This window comes from Mauremys mutica, chromosome 5, assembly GCF_020497125.1.
Source record: "Mauremys mutica isolate MM-2020 ecotype Southern chromosome 5, ASM2049712v1, whole genome shotgun sequence".
In the NCBI taxonomy this organism is placed as follows: domain Eukaryota; kingdom Metazoa; phylum Chordata; order Testudines; family Geoemydidae; genus Mauremys; species Mauremys mutica.
The window spans coordinates 28,195,827-28,217,607 of NC_059076.1; the positions used below are offsets into that span (position 1 = coordinate 28,195,827).

General features: G+C 40.4%; 1 protein-coding gene across 12 annotated transcripts in view; it reads left to right on the forward strand.

The window, feature by feature from the left end:
* GRID2 (glutamate ionotropic receptor delta type subunit 2) overlaps positions 1-21,781 on the forward strand; it is a 1,103,852-nt gene that overhangs the window by 783,259 nt on the left and 298,812 nt on the right. For all 12 annotated transcript variants that reach the window (XM_045017699.1, XM_045017705.1, XM_045017706.1 and 9 more), the window contains one exon: positions 1,159-1,278. In XM_045017699.1, coding sequence (XP_044873634.1) covers positions 1,159-1,278 — 120 coding nt within the window. The remainder of the gene's footprint in view (positions 1-1,158; positions 1,279-21,781) is intronic.

The following is a 21,781-nucleotide window of genomic DNA, read 5'->3' on the forward strand; positions in this document are numbered from 1 at the left end:
CACTTTGAATTTTTTACTTCAAATAGTGAAACTTCAACTGAATGTGCAATCAGAACTGCAAAGTCTCATCTAATTTTTGACGTGATAGCACAAGCTTAGCAGAGTTGCAAATTGGAGCCATAAATTGGCCTGTATTTGTTCAATACGCTCTCAAAGTGCTTTTAAAAAAAAACCCAAAAAACTGGGCTTAGTATCAAATGTATAGTGAAACTAGAAATCAGGTGAATTTCCAGGGGTTTAAGGTTTCAATGTACATATAAGCATTTCTTATTATGCAGCTCCAGGTCAGCACAGCTTTAATAGGAGGCTGAACCATGTATGTGGTGTTGAATTATCCCCTGGCATGTACTTCAAGTGAAGCTATGGTATATGTAGCATTTTCATCCCTAATCCTTCCCAATAAAGATTAATTGCTTCATCTCTGCTGTATTGTCACCCCCATCAGCCTTACTCAAAAATTGCCTGAAAGTACAGTGCATTGCTGCTTTTCTTGCATTCACAGTGCTGGAAAGGAGCTATCAAGAATTTAGAGAAGTCTGTTGGTTCAGCCACACAAACTTGTAATCCTGAGGGTTGGGCAGGTTGCTTGGGGTCCAAAGGAGCCAGTGTGAACCTTCGCTCCAATCTGAGTCTGGTTTCAATCTGAGTCCTTCTTGGAGTAGGGGGTTTGAAAATTTTCAGTTAACTCGTTTTCATTTCCTTTTTCTTGTACATATTTACTTCAAGGGTGAAATCCTGGTCCCACTGACAGCAGTGGCAAAACTGCAATTGACTTCCATGGGACTAGGGTTTCACCCCAAGTTTCTCTTTGGGACCAAAAGCTGGAATGCAAGAATACCATAATTAAGACTACTGTTTAGCCTGACTGGGAGCAGAATGTAGATCTTGCAAAAAAAACCAAAACAAAAAACAAACTATTCTAATTGCGTAACTCCACTGAAATAAATAGTTCCACCAGTGTAAAACTGAAGTAATGCAGTGATGAATCAGGCCCAAATAATTTTTGTTTGCATAGGCAAACTGGGCCTATTGAGGTTCACCTTCTGCTGCATAAGTCCCAAGTGTGTGTGAATGTATATATATATGTGGGTGTGTGTATATATATATGGTTTAGTGGATACTTATGAGTTTTCACTCCATCTTCTTTATTTCCATCAGGGTGGAGTGAATGGCTTGACTGGAGAACTGGAATTTGCAGAAAATGGGGGGAATCCGAATGTCCATTTTGAAATTCTAGGGACCAATTATGGAGAAGATCTTGGCAGAGGCATCCGCAAGGTGAGACTAGATACATTGAATAAGAGTCTAATTTTTGCATGATTTACAGTGTGTTTTCTGTCCAAACAGCAAAGTATTTGATTGCAAATGATAAAACAGGCTGTTAGACTGAAAGAACAGTCTTAAACTTCTGGGTAACTTTATGGATCTTTATTGCAAGGAGGCCTTACAATAGCTTATGTCTAACAGGGGAATCTGATTTAATAATGCAGAATATGTTAACCTGTTGGTAGCCCTTCCCAAAAGAGCAATGAAGCCTGTTCTGTAACAGCTACAACTGCTTTCCAAAACAGTAAATTTTACATTGAAATGCTTACAGAGTAGCCAGTCGTACACTGCAAACTGCATAAGGTCTGTTAGATGAATAGAATTCATAGTTATGGAACACAGAAAACCTACTGCAAAATAAATTATTATAGTACTTTAGTATCTCTGTTTTTCTTGTAATAAGCAGAGAATGATTCAGTAGAAATGACATTTTATGCCACAGATCTCCCATTAGAACAGGTACTGTGAGTGCTAGACAGAAGGCGGCTTCATGAAATACCATGACTAAGATTTTCTTTAGGAGAATTGTTTCAGTCCCAAGAGAAATAATTTATCTTGGCACTTGGGTATTGCTACATTTCCTGCAGAGAAAACTCTCAGTGGGTGAAGATGGTATGAAAGATGATAGAGGTAAATCTTTGGTTGAGATGATGTTGGTGTCTTGTTTTTAGGCAGTTTTCTTCCAAGTGACTTGAGGTAGTAAATATAAAGAGACCTACACAGTACCTCTTAGGCAAAATCAAGACTTGGGAGCAGCTTTCATCCAACAATTCAAAGATTTCTTTTTCTGTTAGATAACATTGAGACTGCTTGCCATGATGTACTGGGCCACGTTCTTATTTCACATAAGTGAGGGACATGAGGTGGCTAACTTAGAGCAAGAGGATGGAGGAAAATGTTTTACTTTCAGTGTGCATAAAAAAGGAAATCTGGTCACATGTGAAATTCAATGCATGCTCAGCTATGTTGTTCACCTACATACATACTATGATGAAAGGCACAATATGAACCTTGGAGAGGGAAGGTGTGTCCACAGTCCTGAAATACAACTATCTGCTTCTCTAACTGTTCCAACAATGGAATTGTTATTCCATTCATGTTTTGTCAAGTTTTGTGCCATCATCTGTTGCTGATAACTTAATGTACACAATGTGTGCAGCCATAGCACCTTGAACAGAGATCCTGTGGCTGGATCTTGTTGATACTTGGATGTGTCTTTGACAGAGACCTTGAGGACCAAACTATTGGAACTTTCCTTATTCTCTGAATAATAACTTGAGTCTGATTTAATATTTCTGAACTTATGTTTCATTTTATGTATTTAAAGAACTATTTAATTTTAAGAGCAACAGACTCATCTTTCCTCTGCACATCCAATTGTCTTTATTTAAGTTAATTAGTCAACTTGGACTCTTTTCTGGCTGCAAGCATGTTTGCTTGAATATTGTGTTCAGTTCTGCGCTCTCTCTCTCTCTCTCAAAAAAAAAAAAGATAGAAGGGACCCAGAGACAGGCAGTGAAAATGAACAAATGCACAGAGAAACTTCTATATGATGAGAGATTTGAAAAGTTTGCTGCAGTTAAGTTTAGAGAAGGAACTCTCAAGAGTGGGCATAAGAGATGTATACAAAATAATTAGCAGTGCAGAGATGATCAGCTGAGTGTTCCTGTACTCTTTCTCATAATACAAGGACAAGGAGACATTCACTGACACGGAAAGAAAATGTGTTTAAAGCTGGTCAAAGAAAATAATCTTTCTACACAGGGCATAATTAACCTGTGAAACTTATTGTCACCAGATCCAGTTCTGACAAGGACCATAATAGGATTAAAAAGAGGCATGGACATTTAGATGTTCTTCTTTTCAATGTATTTTGTGTGATGAACCTTTATAAGTAATATAAATCTTAGGTATGGGTGTATAAGCCCAACTGGGATCTTCATGCAGTTTATAAGAAACTTCCCCTGTGGGCAAGTTACTTCATAAATGGTCCATCCTTACACTTTTCTCTGAAGCATATGATATTGACTGCTGTTAGACACAGGGTATTGGACTAGATGGACTGGTCTGGCATTTTCTATGATTCTCTGTAAAGTTGATAATTATACTTGCAAAGGCCGTTTAAAAGACAATTATACTAATTCAATATAGGTAAGGTAAAACAATGTATTTATTAAATTATATATTTTTGTATTTTAATTGTCAAGCAATTTAAGTTAAATGGGGTCTTAATAATAAATCCAATAAAAACATCACCCTTTGATACCGGACCCTTACTACTTGGAGCTAGATTTGAGCTAATATTTTCATGTGATACTGTCCAAACATTGCTCAGTTGATCGTTTGAGATTATTAACCAAAGTTCATATTTATTCTGATTTAACTTGACTAAAATTGTACTTAATGTCCTGTAAACAACATGTCAGTGTTCAGTACACATCATGATAATTAGAGGACTCTGATATCTGTGTCATCAGCACACTAATCAAAATCCACTTCACGTTTTCTTACAGAGGACCCAAGCAGAAGCATATATTAGGAACCAACTAAAGCTTTGCATTTCCCTTTTTCAGTGGAAGCAAGTACATGTAGCAAGCTGACTGATATTTCTAAAAAATTGCATTCCATTTTGGGGGGCATTCCTTAATTAGCATGTTTTATGTAGCTGTAGGGGAGGTTGGGAGGGTGAAATCATGGTAAATGTCCCATTGAGTTCAGTGGGGCCAGGATTTTGCAATAAATTAAGTGGGTGAAAATCAATGAGATGTAGGTGCCTACATCATTTAAGTCCCTTTGAAAATGTTACCCACCTTCAATTATTTATATTCATGGAAACTTCTTAAACTATTTGCTTTAAAAAAAACTGATGATGGCCTCCTGGCTTTCTAACAGACACATCAAACCATGTAGACACCATTCAGCAATTATTCCGTAGAGGTATCCTCTACAAAACCTTCATGGGTCTGCTCTGTCATGACTAAAAATCTGTCACAACATTGGAAAGTTCATGTTTATGACAATGGAGTTTACTGTGTGAAGAGTAACACAAAAAGTTCCATTAACAAATGTAGCAACAGGGTTTTCTATCTACTCCTAAAGAGTTGTCTTCTGTGTACCACTTGGGATCTGTGAATACCACAGTCTAGCAAAGTCGTCCTGACTAGATGTCCTACACACAGCACATGGCTTATATATAATAGGCTGGCAGTGTCTGGTGCTTGGGATACAGTAGGCTGATCATTGCTAAATACTGGATCAGTCAAAGCTAACATGGTCTGAATGTCCTAAATGAGCTATAGAAGAACTCTTGCATTTACACACAAAACTGTTGTTGGAACATGTGCTGCAATAGATATTTTGAATGGGAAACACTGTAGTATTTTTGACATTTGTCAGTTGGTATTTGACCTTTCTGAGAGTATGTATTTTTTGACATTTACTTTTCAGAATGAGGTGCTTCTATGTATACCACTGATTTACAAGCTGCTTTTCCTCTAAATAAGCAGCCAACAAACAAATAAATGAACAAAAATAGGTTGAATACTCAGAGGAGAATTGTTTTGTATTTTAGTAATATAGAAAAAAGTTCTGCAGGAGAAAAATGTCTTGTGTTTCTCCCAGCATTCCTGCTATTCAAAATAGGTTCCAACTTATACTTCACAGATTCAAAGATATTTTATCTCTCAGTTCCTGAGAAAAGAACAATTTTCTATTTGAATTATTTGCTGCCTAGGATTATCTATAATGCCTGCTGTATTTTTGCCTGTACCTTCACCCTCCATACCTGCTCCTTGCACTATCCCGTTCCTTTTTCTTGGCAACTCCTCTCATCACCTTTTCCCACTGTTGGCTTGATACTGCTCCCTAGGCATAAAACTGTCTCCCTGTCTACATCTACCCATTGCTCACTCTCCACCCCTCAAAATCTTCCTTTAACTCCAGATCTCCAGGCAGAGCCCCAATGTAGGGAGCATGTCGGAGGAATTCAGGGATGGAAAGGGAGCAGGAGGATGCATGTACCATAGGGATTGTGGAAGCAAGAAGCACCGATTAGAGCAACCACAAAGCTACTTAACCTGAATCCAGCCCAGTTCCTCTGAGAGTGAAAAAATGGGAACACCGTGGCAAGATTTATTTTCACTAAGGATATGTCTGTACTACAAACACTGGAGTTAGCTTTAATCTCATTAGCTAGAGTACTGGGGCAGCAACTCTATGGCAGCACACACTTCTGTGTGGGCTAGCCCCATAAACATCCAGATTCTAGACAGGCTTGCATAACACACATGCTACTGCTGCTTCACAGCTCTGGTACCTGCACTGGCTAAATTAAAACTAGCTTCAGTATGTCAACACAAACAGCAATCAAACCCCATGATTGCAGTACCCTAATTGTGCAGGGCTATTACATCTACACTTGGAGCTGGGGGTTTTGATTCCCAGTGTTGTAAACATACTTGCACTAACATGCTAAAACTTATAGTGTAACTGTGGCAGCACTGGCTAGTCACCCAGAGTATGAACCCTCGGGATCATGGACTAAATGCTAATTAATTAGAATGGCTTTTTGATGCTCAAATTGCGTGCTGATTGAAGCCATTTCATTCACTCCTATGGTGGAGAGGTGTCAAGGTTTAGTATCGCCTGATCTGCAGACAGCGCTGGTTCTGCAGGAACGGAAAGGAGAAAAATAGACAATCAAAAGAGAAAAATAAAAAGAGAGAGTGGAAAGGTAAAACGTTTGTGTTGTAGACGGATCCAGACTGAACCAGGGAAGATCAAGATAATGCTAATCAGAAGAGGTAAACACTTTAAGAGCAACAGTACCTCACTCTCATTTTGAAAGCATATGGTTTCAGCAGTTAAATTCCTGTGCAGGCTTGGGATCATGAAAAACTCATAACTAAACCTGGAAAATACAATAGCAGCTGTTATGGAAGGGCCTTCCATCTTAGGATAGCGAGACTATATTCTTCTTGGATGACGATCTGGCCACAGAAGTCCTTATATTTGTCACCTCCATGCTGGGTTATTGTAACTCCGTGTTTTTTGTCTTCATTGTAAGTGGGCAGGTGTTCAGAACTTCTGAGAATCAAGTCACTTTTATTTAGCTGTCTAAATATGGATTTAAATGCCTAATTTTAGGCAACACTTTTGAAAAGTTTGGCCTTTGATTTAAGTTTTAAAGCTCTACTCCTGAGTACTGCAAAGAAGAATTTTAAAACTGAACTGAAGCTTTTAAAGCTTCAGAAGTGACTGCAGGGATTTTCTTCTTAATGGAAAGAATGCAAATTCTCAGGCAACAAGAAGGTTAATCAAACATAATACTTCAGGCCCTTGCCAATTCTCATGGGATTTCTAGGGCATTTGCAATAATGTCTCTATATTGAACAATTTGTCAACCATGCTGGCCGATCTGTAGTTTAGAAGGAAATAACAGCTACAAAGCGTTTTGTTTTTTTTAAGTCTGACAAATATCCTGAGCCCAACATAATTCATGTGATTTGAGTGTATGGAAGGCATTTGGTGGTAATGCCTGACAAATCTGTGATTCTTCAAAGAATGTGTGGTGCTTGCACACACAATCTTTTCTTATGTTTCCATTTAATTGATTGGCGGGATTACTCAGAACAACATACAATTTCTGTTTTTGTTCAAATCAGACTGTTGTACTGTATTTCTATTCCTGAGGGCTCAATTGGTATCTTCTACAGTTGATATAAATGATTGTTTTATTAGCTGGAGAGGTATTGCCATGTTGTCCACTTTATGATATTTCATTATGTTTGCAGCAACAACATTCAAGTAATATATTATAATAATAAAGACTGGATGCCAAAATTATTCTTTGTTGTAAATTACTTTCTTAACAAGTTTAAAAAAAAGTTGACTCCTTTTTCTTTATTGGCCTTGTCTTCATTAGGAAAAAGAGTGGGTTTTGACATACGTCAGCTAACACAATTAACATGTCAAAATCCTAGCATAGACAAGGCATTTACTGTTTTAACATGTTAGCTAGCCGAGATAAATTGTAAGTTCCTCTGTGTTAAAAATACACCTTTCACTCTTGTGAACATAGCCATAGGATAGCCAGTTTTCTGTGTGCTGTGACTGATTAAAAAAAACAGAAAACAAAAAAACAACAAAACCCCACATTTTTCCATCACTCTATACTTCTGTCTATGAACTGGCAATAGGATATTGTCAACGTTTCTGATAATTAAAATGCAGTTTATAATATGATTTCAACTTGCACCATTTGGAGCATTGTTGTGTGATGGATTATTTAGTGAATAGAAAAGAAACTGTGCCATATCTGAATGTTTTCCCTCTAGCATGGATAGAAAGGCAAATTTACCCATCCTGCATCGTGGCAGGGGATTAGATTAGATGACCCTTGTGGTCCCTTTTAATTCTATAAGTCTACTAATAATATGTCATCCTCTCTCAGGCACCTATCCATCAAAGCGCTTAAGCACATGCTCAGCTTTATGCACATGAGTAGGCCTATTGAAATGAACTGGATTACTCTAAGGCTCAAAGTTAAGCATGTGCTTAAGTACTTTGATAGCCCCAGTACTTGAGAGCATGCTTAACTTTAAGCATGAGTATTACTATTGAAGTCAATGAGACTACTTACTGGCTTAAAGTTAGGCATGTCTTTATTAACTGTGCTGAACTGAGACAAAGAAATAGCATTTTCTTCATTCATTTTAAGTGCAGTGTGTTTTTTCTGCTGTTGAATGAAATGGTGCACCTTTTTTTTTTTTGCAAAAGATTCTGGGACTTTTCTTTTCATGTTTTCACACCCCAAAATGGTGTGCCCTGCTGAAATTTCTGGAAAACATCAATTTGGCTACAGAAACGTAGAGAAATCTGAAATTTTGCATGTCCTCAACATGAAAACAGTTTTCTTTGAAAATGGGCTAGGCCAGCTTAAAAATACACTTGTTTTTCATGAGACTGGAAAAAAAATGCAGATGTGACTCTGGTCCAGTCCAGAAGTGAAGAAGTGCTCTTACCCATACTCAAAGATGTTAGAATGTCTAATTATAGCTCAAGGGTGAGGAACAATACATTGGAAACTGTCTTTTTTGACTGATCACTTTCATTAAAAATGAGGCAATGTACTTTATATGCCTTAAATTATATAGTTCCATATTTTTTATTCAGTTTGTTCATCATACTGAAAGTTTTTTCCCTAGAGGAAAAATTAAGTTGTCTTGGCAGCAAAGAACAAGAAAAATTTGTCTTTCTCCCTTCTAATCTGTTATTATTTGCCTACAAGTGTCTTGTGACAATGAAAACTTGAGAATAATTAGTCAAAATAAAAGTGTAAATCCTTCTAGAAACATGTGCTGGTGGATTTTAGAAAGATTTCTTTTGCATTGCTATACCTAGGCAATTCCTGGTATTATAGGTATATGGGTGGTTGTACTCTTATTTAAATCAAAGTTAAGGACAACACTCCATAAACACTGCAGAAATTTTATTTTTTTTCAACAAAAACTTAATTAGCCAAATATGCCTTTTTAATTGACTGCAGTAGCTTTAATTGGATCAAAATGATAGCAGCAAAAAAATTAAAGTACAAAATGAATTGAATTAACATAGTGGATGAGTCCTTATTTACAAGTTATATCCATCCTCTTTTCATTTTTGAGTTCCTTTGGCAGCTTCATATCTGGCTGCAACTGACTGCCAAATTGACCAGTCTTTTGAATTCTGCCACATAGAATATTCTAAACCATGAAAGTGTAGTAAGCACTCACAGTCACTGTAGTTCTTAAAGCTGCATACACCACAATTTTGACCATATGTCAACTACCATTTCTCTCACTATGGCTTTTCTGTATTAATATTGGATAGGAGTAGGCTCCCATAAATGCGCTGAAACTGCTAGCAAATTCTGCTGAGTTGTGTCTCAAATCTGTAGAATCTGACTATTAACTTTGTATCAGAATTTAGAAGGCTGGGAGTTGCAAAGGACTCTACTGAGTATCCAAGATTAGTTCAGAATTTTGCACTCTACAAAATCCTCTGCCAAGTCTAGCAGGATAAAGGAAGGAGTCACTTGCTCATCTTCCTGTTATTGGAAATACTGCACCAAATTGTGCAGCTAATGGGAGAACTGGAAGAAAGATGAAGGAAAAAAGGCAAGACTAGTGGGACAAGGGTCCTCATTTTAAATCTGTAGTAGCTCCATTGATATGTGCATGGAGGTCAATCCCTGACTTGGGGAATGTTTGGAAAAATGAGGGGCTGGTGTTAGAGGGAATTGTGCATTTGTCCAGGATGAAATTAATGATAATGCTCACCGGCATACTGGATCTGTATAGTAAATACTCTCCAAAAATGCATCTTAACCTACCAGATAAAATAAGTCAATATTAAAAACTAGTCCCAATATACACAATGAACTTGGTCTAAAAACAATAAAGGAATTTAAAAAAATATTGATTCTAATTATGGGGATGCATAAGTTTTCATTATGAATTCCCATTTTTAATCTGCATCCCATAAATAAAGAATGGAAAATTGGGTTGCCCTGAAATTAACCATATCTACTCTAAAGGCAAAGGAGAATACAGTATTTCTGCAGTGTGAAGAAAAGTGATCTAATTGTTTTTGTGTTAGAAGTCTTTACAAATTACCTTGACTGAAAATGTGGCCTTTGTCTACAAGCTTCTACGAGCTCCGAAATAGTTTGTTATTACCACTTAGAATTTGCTTTGTGTTTAACCTTCCTTGAAAACACAAGTGCCAGTTAGATTTGAAACAAACTCAGTGGTTTGAGCATTGGCCTGCTAAACCCAGGGTTGTGAGTTCAATCCTTGAGGGGGCCACTTAGGGATCAGGGGCAAAAATCAGTACTTGGTCCTGCTAGTGAAGGCAGGGGGCTGGACTTGATGACCTCTCAAGGTCCCTTCCAGTTCTAGGAGATAGGTATATCTCCTATTAAAAAAAAAATTTAGAACGTTTTTAATGATTTTTCTTCTGGGTGGTTTTGAGTCTCATCCTGCTCCCATTGATTTCAGTGAGGCCAGTTATAATTTATCTCAATATGAATATTTTGCCAGTGATGTCTGCAGGAGCAAGAGCAAGAGCAGGAGCAGGCACTATGGTCATGTATACACAAGATAAATGTTTGCAGAAATTTCTCACTGTTGGGAGCCCTAGTCCAGAGAAGCAACAAGCTGCAGTTGGCTTTTAAGGCACCATGCTGAGTAGTCCTGTTTTGAATGGGGTTAGCTAAAAGAAAAGGTGGAATTACCCAAAACTGTAATGAAAAGCAATTTCAGAATTGCTCCACCAGAGCTGCGGGACCAGCGGACCCTCCGCAGGCACATATGCAGGAGGTCCACCGGAGCTGCGGGACCGGCGACCACCAGAGCGCCCCCTGCGGCGTGCCGCTGTGCTTGGGGCAGCGAAATTGCTAGAGCCGCCCCTGTCTGCTTGTATATATTAAAAGCAAGCAAACAAACCTACTTTGTTTCCAACACCAATTAAAGTTGCTGAACAACAGCAATATTCTTGCTGTCACATCATTTGCAAAAATGCCACCACTTAAAAGCACAGAAATCATTAGCTAAGGACATCATAAATCTGAAGTTGCCCAAATAATAAGCAAATTATTCATATCAAGTATAAAGTAATTCATAGTTTATCACACCTTCACAACATAATACTGATTCAGAATGAATCCTGTTCTTTTATAAAACAGCACAAATACCTTCTGAAAAAGAGAGACAAAATAATGTATATTCAAATTAATGTGTGGCAGCACTAATTTTTCCTTTAATTAATTGTCTGATGACACATTGCTTCTTATTAATTTAATATGTAAAAATATCTTAATTTGCACAAAAGAAAAAAATGTAAAATAAGAAAAGATGTAAAAACATAAAAAGAAAAGATGTAAAATAACCTACAAACTTGGGTTCCAATCCAGTTCACACTAAACTCATTGGCAAAAATACTTCCTTTTAAATAATTCAGCAAGATTAGGCCCCACAACAAAAGTCATCTCAATTTTTTCTTAGTTATAATATATTTTCTTCAAGTATAGCTAGTGTAAGAATTTTTAAGATGATATATGGGAAGTCTGGAGGGTAATTAGGTTATTTGAAGTTAGAGGGATCCAAAGAAATCTTAGCCAAAAGTTGAAATGTACAATCAGGATAATTTTTAAATTGCCTGTAACTCAAATATCATTAGATATATCTTCTTCATACTTTGGAGATACATTTTACTTGGCCTTCATGGTAAATAAGAGAGATAATTTCAGACTGGAAATGAAGTGCAGATTTTTAATAGTAAGGATAATCAATCATCGGAACAACCTATTAAGGGATGTGGTGGATTATCCATCGGTTGCAGTCTTTAAATCAAGACTGGATGTCTTTCTAAAATGTACGCTCTAGCCCAGTCAGAAAGTAAAGCTTCAGGCAGGAATCATGTGTTGATATTGCACAACCTGTGCTATGCAAAAAGTCAGACTAGATTACCATAATGGTTTTCCATGGCCTTAACATGTATCACTCTATGAAATCTGGCAATTTATGACAAACTAATTTTCCAAGCCATAATAGGTGGGCTAAAATAAGGCTTTATAATGGAAGTTGATTGCAGCCTTAATATGGGAAAGCTATTGCCTCTCCATAATTCACCATGCTACTCACACCCAAGGTCAAAAACAGATTTTCTAGGAGCTAGTGGATTCCTACTCAAAGCTTGCCTTGTTTTTTCTAGTTTAGGTGAATCAGTTATGTCCTTTTTCCTGATGTCCATTAAAGCAGATGCCAGTGTCTGCATACCCGTATGCATCTTGTCTGTGCTCATTATGATTTACCCACCTTCCAGGATAAGTGTCTCTATTTATTAAGTAGTAAACTTTATATCTGGGTCTGTGGTATTCTAGCCATTCTTGCTAATTTTAATCCCTCTGGATGCACAAAAATTCTCTCACCTGTTTTAAAAATTGTGTGGCCATGTTTTCCCTCACTATCCTGTCTGTCCTCTTGAAATTCTGATGCTGTACTCTGTATGTATCAGCATTAGGCAATTTTACTTTCTGTTGTCTATATAATTCACCTACTTCAGTCTCTTCCTCTTCCTTATTCCTCTATCTCATGATCTGCCTCTTCACTGTGCTCCACTGAGCCCAGGTCTTCTACCTCCTTACACTAATCCATCTCTCACCAGCCTCTGGCTCCTGTGCCATAGTTTATTAATCAAACCTATTAGTCTAAAAGGGAGATGTACTGCCTGAATTTTACAGATCAATTTGCAAGTGAAATAAGGGGGAATATTTCAACCTATATTGGTCGGAATATGAAGCATGAAACCATATATTGATGTAATATTGACTTGTGCACAAAATGTACTTGTTTGCATAAATCTATTTGTTAGGGAATTACTCTTGTATGAATTTTAGCATTTCTATTGTAGTTCAAAAATTTGTGTTAGAAATGTGTTTGTTTAATGGGGTGAGCTCCCCACATTAGCCCTGCAAGAGCTGGGTGGGGCTGGGTGGGCCCAATCAGCTAATTAGGGTGGGAAAAGGGGAGATTTAGGCCGGAGGCAGCTGGTTGGAGAGAGGCTCACCTGTGCAGGAACAGGCAGGGCCTATAAAGCCAGGTAGCAGGCTACAGACTGAGCTGCTGAGAAAGGGCAGTCACTCCCTGGGAAAAGGGAGGAGTGTTTGGGGGCTGCTGGGAAAGGCTGCAGGAAGGCAGGCAGTGGTCACTCCCTGGGAGAAGGGTTCTTGGAGCTGGTGCACCCAGAGAGAGAAGAAGAACCAGAGAATAGGAAGCAATCCATGGAAAGAGCAGTGAGGGCAGAGGGTGGAAGCCCAGAACTGCTGAATTGAGGGTCCCTTGACTGGAACCTGGACTAGAGGGTGCGCCTGGGTTTCCCTACCAACCATTGAGGGTGTGGCCTTGGGGCAGTGAACGTAGGGTGACCTGGTGTCTGGTTTTTGAACCATGGCCAATGGGAGCTGCAGGGGCGGTGCCTGTGGGTGAGAGCAGTGTGCAGAGCCGCCTGATGTTCTTCTGCCTAGGAGCCTCTGCTTCCAGGGCACAGCACGGTCTGCAGTGTGAGAAAGGGGGGAGGGATAGCTCAGTGGTTTGAGCATTGGCCTGCTAAACCCAAGGTTGTGAGTTCAATCCTTGAGGGGGCCACTTAGGGATCTGGGTCAAAAATTGGTCCTGCTAGTGAAGGCAGGGGGCTGGACTCAATAACTTTTCAAGGTCCCTTCCAGTTCTAGGAGATTGGTATATCTCCAATTATTATTATATTTTTATTATTATTATAAAGGCAGGAAGTCTGCCTTAGCTCCCCGATTTCTTTTCTGACTGGGAGCTGCCAGAGGTAAGTCCACACCCCCTGCCCTGAGGCCCCCCCCAAACCTGGAGCCCTCTCCAGTACCCCAAACCCCTTATCTCTGGGCCCACCCCAGAGCCTGCACCACCAGATAGACCCCTCACGCCCCTGCACCCTTGGCCCAGGCCAGAGCCCCCACCCACATCTTAACCCCTCTACGCCAGCCTGGAGTCCTCTCCTGCATCCTGAATCCCTCATCCCCTGCCCCACCCCAGAGCCCGCACCCCCAGATGGAGCCCTCACCTCATCCTGCACCCCTGCCCCAGTCCAGAGCCCCCTCCTGCACCCTGAACCCCTCATTTCTGGCCCCACCCCAGAGCGTGCACCCCCAGTTAGAGCCTGCACCTCCTCCTGCTACCCAGCCCCCTGCCTCAGCCGAGTGACAGTGAGGATGGGGGAGAGTGAGCCACTGAGGGGGAATGTAGTGAGCGGGGGTCAGGGCTTCGGGAAGGGGGAAGGGCAGGGCCTTGGCAACCCTAAGTGAACGGGAAGACTGCCTAGGACTGTTGATGGACTGAAGGGGGAACAGAGGGCTAAGTCGCAAAGAGAACACTGCAGGTCCTGGAGCAAGACTAGAGTCAGAGTGACTGCATGCAAACTGCAGATGGCATAGTCAGCCTCAACAGCTAATACCTAGAATGACCAGGAGGAGGTGCCAGATTGGTGGTGAGTGGAGTACCCCATGACAGTTTGTTTATAAAAGAGTACTGAAAATGCATATCAATATTTGATAGGAACATTTTAACACAGCATGCTGGTTTATGTATACATTGGGTTTTTTTTTTAATCTGAGAACGAATTCTATAACTATTTTTGTGCTTTTGGGATTGTAAATGTAGTAGTACTATGTTTATGAACCATTAATAGTATGTGTGATTTCTCTGTGGAATACACTAGTCTGAAGTTTCTTGAATCATAAAGTGTATTTTAAACTGTGTATAATATATGCAGTTCCAAACATTTCACATGTAAGAAAATGAACATTTTAGTTATCATCTAGCTGGGTTGCATATGCCACAGGTAGGGTTGTTATCCAGCTTCCATTCTACACATTTGTTTATACCTCCAATAAAGTAATTCCTTTTGGGATGATATTTTACATGTTCTGAGCCATGGGTGTGTGTACATATGTATATGTACGTATGTATAGATTTTAATGTGAAATCATTTGAATTGTTCCTGAGTTCAAGTATGGGGAGGAGGCAGGCTTTTCCAGCTGTTTCAATTATAACTTTTGCACTGGGATAACTAAAAAGCTGTTGAACTTATAAGTTTCAAACTTGTCTAATTTTGCTGGTCTTGTTCAGATTTAAAAACCAGAATAAGCCTGAAGAAAAGTGGTTCAGTAGTTTTAAAAGTACTATTGTTATGGAGGTTTAAAACATTGATTTAATATTTTACAACTTTGTCTTTGTAATGCTTTTAAAGATTCCCACATTTATTTGTTCCTTTTGCTTATTTGTATTCAATAGTTACAAGATGTGCCTGCACACTGTCCTAAATAACACACAATATACAAATTCCTCAATCTTGCCAAATAAGAAATACATTCATCCTCTCCTAATCAACCATTGCAAATTAACAATCACTCCCCTTACCCCATTTCCTCTTTTCCTATCCCAACTCCTTTTTTAATCCTTGAGAGAACATTAAAGTCTTCAAGCCTGTCCAAAACGTGAGTAGATATGAGCCCTATTGGATCAAAAGGAAGCAAATCCTGAGATGATGTACCAGTAGCCCCCTGCTGTTTAACACAGGGAACTGTCAGCTCAAGCACCTCAGCTGATATCAGTTGCCATGGAATTGCAGAAGAAAGGAAGTTGCCATGGTACTGCCTCTCAGATGATTAAGTATATTTAGAACTTCAGGAATGTTTAAGTACCTTGGGGATACTTGCTACACTTGGGGGGTTGCAACTGGAAACACAGTGTAAGTCAGTGCAGATCACTGAATGTGTGTAATGTGCTCTCTGTAAGACCCTGAAAATGAGTCTCTTAGCTACAGTGTTCAAATGGTCATCAGGTGTAACAGCTGCACAGAGCATTATTATTAAACATGGTTATTAAAGTATCAGAGGGGTAGCCGTCTTAGTCTGGATCTGTAAAAGCAGCAAAGAATCCTGTGGCACCTTATAGACTAACAGACGTTTTGCAGCATGAGCTTTCGTGGGTGAATACCCACTTCGTCGGTTGCATCCGACGAAGTGGGTATTCACCCACGAAAGCTCATGCTGCAAAACGTCCGTTAGTCTATATGGTGCCACAGGATACTTTGATGGTTATTAAAGTAGTGCTGAAGGGCCAACCAAGAACAGGGCCCCACTGTATACAAACAGTAGAAGGTCCCTGCCCAAAAACTTACAATCTAAATAGACAAGACAGACACAGGGTGTGGGAAGAGGTGTAACCTAAGCAGAGTGAACAATGTGATCATAGCAAACATCCTGCTACTTCCATGAGTTGTGTGTTTTTGGAGGTGAAGGGGGTTAATTAGGAGAGGATAAACTGAAGGGAACATGGCAGGGAAAAAAGGAATAAGAGGGGCAGGTTGGAATGAAGCTTTGGTGAAGAGACAGTGAGGGAGTATGTTAGAGCAAACAGCCAATCATCAGAGAACAGAGAAAGTCCAGTCCAGGACATGCCATTCAGTTTTTATGGAGTTCGTTCATACAAGCACCCAAGGAAAAAATCTGCTTAGTCCAAGGTCAGCAGTGGTTTTGAATGAGGGAGACGTTTCAGTTGGAAATCAGAGAGGGCTTCTTCACCCAGTGGGTCAGTAGCTAGTGGAATATACAATCCATGATGGAGATTGTATATCTGCTAAAGATGAGTCAAATTCCATAGTCCTTATTTAAGCAAAATTCTGACTGACAGCAGAATTTGTCTGTGTTATTGAAATGTGTATGCATTGAAGTGTGACATAGGTGTTTATGGCACATTAATATCTCTAGGTACTGTATTATCTCTGGAAAAGGAACATTTCTGCTGCAAAAGGGGGAGCTGTTGGAGGAGGACTTCATGTTCTAAAATGTAAAGCTTTTTTGTTTTAAGATCCTGTCTACACTAGTCAGATAACCATGTTTGAACACAGAGTTTGAGCTCTGTTTAAATTTGGGTCCAACTAAAATACTTCCAGATATGGCTTGCTTGCCAATTTGGACAGAACCATTCTATTTTAAACCATTTCCAAAAAACCACTGAACCCTGGGTCCTGACTTGGCTTTTCAAACATAGTTCAAAACTTAGTATAAACAGTGTCTAACTGATTTATGGTAAATTTAACAAGTTTATTGATACGTATAATCATGGACAGTTGTATTTATTTGCCCCAAGGCTCAGAGGAGCATTCTGTTATAGCATGTCTATCGCGGTCTGGGAGCAATCAGCTGAGCTCACCCCTGCTTCTACCTACTGGACTGTAGATGACCTTGCACCCTGCTTGCTTTGGCTAAACCACTTTTAGTGTCTGAAGGAGAGCAAACATAAGACTGCCTAAGTGATGGATATCTTCTCACAGGAGAAGACAATCTCCATGTCACTTTGTCTCTGATAGGCCTCCAATGGATTTCATTAAACAAAGATTCATGTGCTGCATACAAGTACATTTAGCATCCCTAGATGTTGGAGCACTTTTGTTCAGTCAGAAGAGACACTTGTGAATTTCACACTAAATTGATTCCCTAGCAAAGGTCTTTATGTTTCCTTTATAATTCTCTGCTATCGCTTAGGGGAAGAATAATGTTACAAAGAAATTATTCCACTCTCCTCTGTTTAGTGAGGAATAATTCATTGGTAGTGTAGTGTATGCATTGTTGTTATCACATATTAATATATTCACTGTTAATGTATGCATTCTATCATACCCAATATTAGAGCTCAGTTCCTTCCTTCAATACTTTTGTAAGTATAGTCATTTTTGACACCCAGTTTTTATTTTCATTCCAGATTATATTAAACTTTTCCTACCTGTTTTCTAATGTCTAGATTCTGACTTGGTCCATTAGTCATTAGGAGCTGTTTGTTTTCCAGTGTGCTACCTTAACACATTGGAACAAGTCATTTTGGCAAAAGAAATTTACATCAGGGGAAATGAAAACATCAATAAAGTAAACACAAAGAGCTATGATAATGTCAGTAAAATGTTTTTTCTTCACACGTCCATTTTGTTTTGTTATGCTTTCGATTTCTATTAAAAAGAGTGGGAAATATATGTATATAAAAATTCATGTCTGGTTAGAACTCTCAAAAAAGAAGACGTAAGTCTACTAGCTCAGCTGTTCAAGATGAATGGCAATATAGAGTGTAATTTTCATGTTTTCACTTTTAGCATATCTGTAGAAATGTGATTTTAATAAATCCAAATATTCAAATGCATTGCATTTGATAGGTTGTGTTTCATCAGTGCTGTCTCTCCCTCTGCTCCAAGAGGGAGAAAAATCTCTATGTGAGGGAGATCGATATCTTCCTTTAGCTGCAATGAATATCACCATTTAAAACTAAAATGTGGATTGCATGTTTTTGTAATTAAAAAGACATGTGAAAGATAAAAAGAGGGAAGGAGGTGTTAGATCTCTTTGAAGCACCTCTGTTGTTCTTCTCACAAGTTAAGATTGACAGATGATAATTTTCAAGCTTGGTGAGGCACTAATCTTTGTTCAAAAACAGTGGAGAAAAAGCATGATGAGAATGCTAGAAAACAAAATGAATATAGCAGCGTTCAGCCAGCATGTGATATTTTTTTCCAAGTCAAGGGGACACCAGTGAATTCAGACTTGCAAGAAGCCATTGACCTGAAGGGAAATCTCAGTTCTACAAAGATGGCAAATAACAAAGCAACCTCAAATTTTCTACAAATGATTTTGGAGAACATCAGTTTAAGCCTGACAGATCTAAAAGTTATGGCGATGTCTTCAGGCAGGAAAATGGATAAGCTAACTTTCTCACATCAGTGATCTGGAATTGAGAATGTAGAACCACAGTTGCTTCAATGCACCAGAGACATTGAGAATTGGGAACGGCTGGTAAAGCAATCGTCTAAACTGCAAGTGGCATTCTTGAAACAAAATAAAGCATGTAGGTAATTAGGACAGAGACCAATATATCCACGTCCTAAAGGAGCCAGAGGTAGCTGAAGGTAAAAACAAGCCACAAAACTGAATCCAGCTATAGATGCTGTGTTTGGATGAATTTAGATATAGAAAAGAATTCTTATTTCAAAAAAGATGTGACATTTAATCCGCAACATTTTTCATTTTGCTAGATGTGAGCCCTCAAGCACAACAGACACTTTTTTCTTCTCATAGATAGATTATTAGGGTTGGAAGGGACCTCAGAAGATCATCTAGTCCAACCCCCTGCTCAAAGCAGGACCAATGGCCCCTAAATGGCCCCCTCAAGGATTGAACTCACAACCCTGGGTTTAGCAGGCCAATGCTCAAACCACTGCAGACTCTTCTTGATTAATAAATAATTCAGCATCAGCTGAATGCCCTGCAGAATTTAAAATAAAATACTGTCAAGACCTTCATCATGAAGGCAGCAACTATAAAAGTTTATCATGCCGAGCTTGGCTACTTTAATGATCCAGTATTTTTCACTCTCCTCTGCTGGTTGAAATCAGAACTGCTCGATTGTGCTTCATAAGCCTTAATAGTGCTATAGTAAAGGAAATTCTCCTGCAGTTGCACTGGTAGAGGCTTGTGCTTTTGGCACAGAAGGACCCAAGTACTATCCCTGCTGTTGCTGTGCGTAGGTGGCTATTGTCATGGTGTCTAGAGTGCCTCAGAACTATGAGTGCCTGTCTCAGGGCAGACTGTCAGAAAAGAAGGGCAGATACCCCAAAATGGTGGATAGATTTTGGCAAGCCTGTTAAATGAGAACTGCATCACTATACCTGTCTTACCATGGAGTCACAGGCAGTCTCCTTAGACTATCCAGTCTATCTTGCTCTTGCAATGCAGACAAACTGAACTATGTGATAAAAGGTTATTAAAACCAAAATTAAACCAAATCAGTTTTCTCCCAGTCCCAAGAGACCAGTCACTTACCCCAGATCAATCGGTACTCCAGACCTTACACAGAAGACAACACTGACAGTCAATTCTATAATAAACTATCTGGAGATTTATTTTCTAAGGAAAAAATGAGCTATTGAGAGATCAAAGGAGGTAAAATACAACAGGTGAGTCACAGACATAATTCCAAATGGTAGCAGATATGTAGTGATTCCCGAAAGTCTGTCAGAGCTACCCAGAATAACTCTGAGGAACTCCATCTTCTCATTCCGTTTTTCTGCCCTGTCATAATCCAAACAGTACAGAGATAAAATCTTTCTTTTCATTTATATCTTCTCGCAGAAGCCAAGCTGACAGTCTCTCTACCCCTGTGGGCTTTTCCTTTGATGAGGCTAAGTTATGAATGCCCTTAGACTTTTGACCTCCGACCATATACATAATGGCCACCCGCTTTGAAATTAGCATCTTCTGTTACAGTCCTTAAGTCCTTCACTAGAATTTCACAAGATTTGTTTGAAGGGTAATTTAGTTACAAGGGTATTTACCATGTAAATGTTTGCTATCGCATTATGACAAGAACAGATACACAAAAACAATACAAGTAACATCCATAGTTTTCATGAAGTTTAAATATCTGAATACACACTTATACCTCTAACCATTACTTTGATCTACGCAAGTGAATTTACGTGAATACACTCTAGCATGACCTGGTCAGCCAGCGTCACAGCTATGGTGTGGAATATAGTTACCATGACGAAGCACTAGGTATCCATAAACTGGTTGTCAGTATGGCATTTATTGCACTGGTGTCATAATAGTTACTTATAGAAATAAATGGTTCTTCTTCGAGTGATTGCTCCTGTGCATTCCAGTTAGGTGTGCGCGCCGTGCGTGCATGGCTCTTCGGAACATTTTTACCCTAGCAACTCCGGCAGTCCGGCTGGGCGCCCCCTGGAGTGGCGCTGCCATGGCGCTGGATATATACCCCAGCCGGCCCGTCCGCTCCTCAGTTCCTTCTTACCACCCGTGACGGCCAGTTGGAACAGTGGAGTGCTCTCGTTCCTCCACAGCCCTAGCGTTTCTCTTCTCTTGAGTGTAAATAGTTGTTTACTTTACTTAGTTGTTAGTTTAGTTGAATAAGTTTAGTTAGTTATAGTATAAGATAAGGGAATAAGGGGGGTTTACCCCTCTTCTTCCGCAACCGGTGCGGGCTCATGCCCAAGGCACTGGGGTTTAAGCCCTGTGCGAATTGCCAGTGGCACATGCCTGTCGGGGACCCGCACGACTCCTGCCTGCGCTGCCTCGGGGAAACCCACCGTCCAGATAAGTGCCCTATCTGCACGGCCTTTAAGCCTAGAACAAGAAAGGAGCGGGACAGTCGTTTAAAGCAGCTCCTTATGGAGGCAACGCTCCAGCCTCCCGCACCGACCCCGCCAGCGCCGAAGTCGTCATCGGCGCGCAGCGCACCGGCGGCCCCGAGCCGCTCCGGCACCGAGGCTCCTCGACCTCTGCAACCGGCACCGGCGACCCGGCACCGTTCCCTCTCCCCAATGAGGAAACGTAAGCCGGTGAAGATGACCTCGAAACCACATTCTCCGGGACCTTTAGCCCAGCCACCACCGACGCCTCCGGTACCGGCTGTGGCGGTGCACAAACTGTGCACGGTACCGTTGACTCCGGCGCCGCAAGGGCCGTTGAGTCCGGTACCATCATGCTCCCCGGTGCCAACCGCGGTCGAGCTACAGCTCCCGTCCACGCCCGAGACGTTCTCGCCGGCGAGAGAGCTCATCGAGCTCACAGAGGCACCGAGCCTCCGGCCCCCAGCACCGCCGGTGCAGGCTGTTAAGTCAGCGGGTAAGCCGGCTATGATACGGCCTCCTTCCCCTGACGGACGGGATAGACGGCGCTCCAGGTCTCGGTCTCGATCCCGGTCCCGAAGACGGTCACCGTCATGCCGCTCCAGGTCTCGGCACCGCTCACCATCGCGGTACCGTTCACCCTCTCGGCGCCGGTCGCAGTCCCGGTACCGCTCAACATCGCGGTACCGGTCGC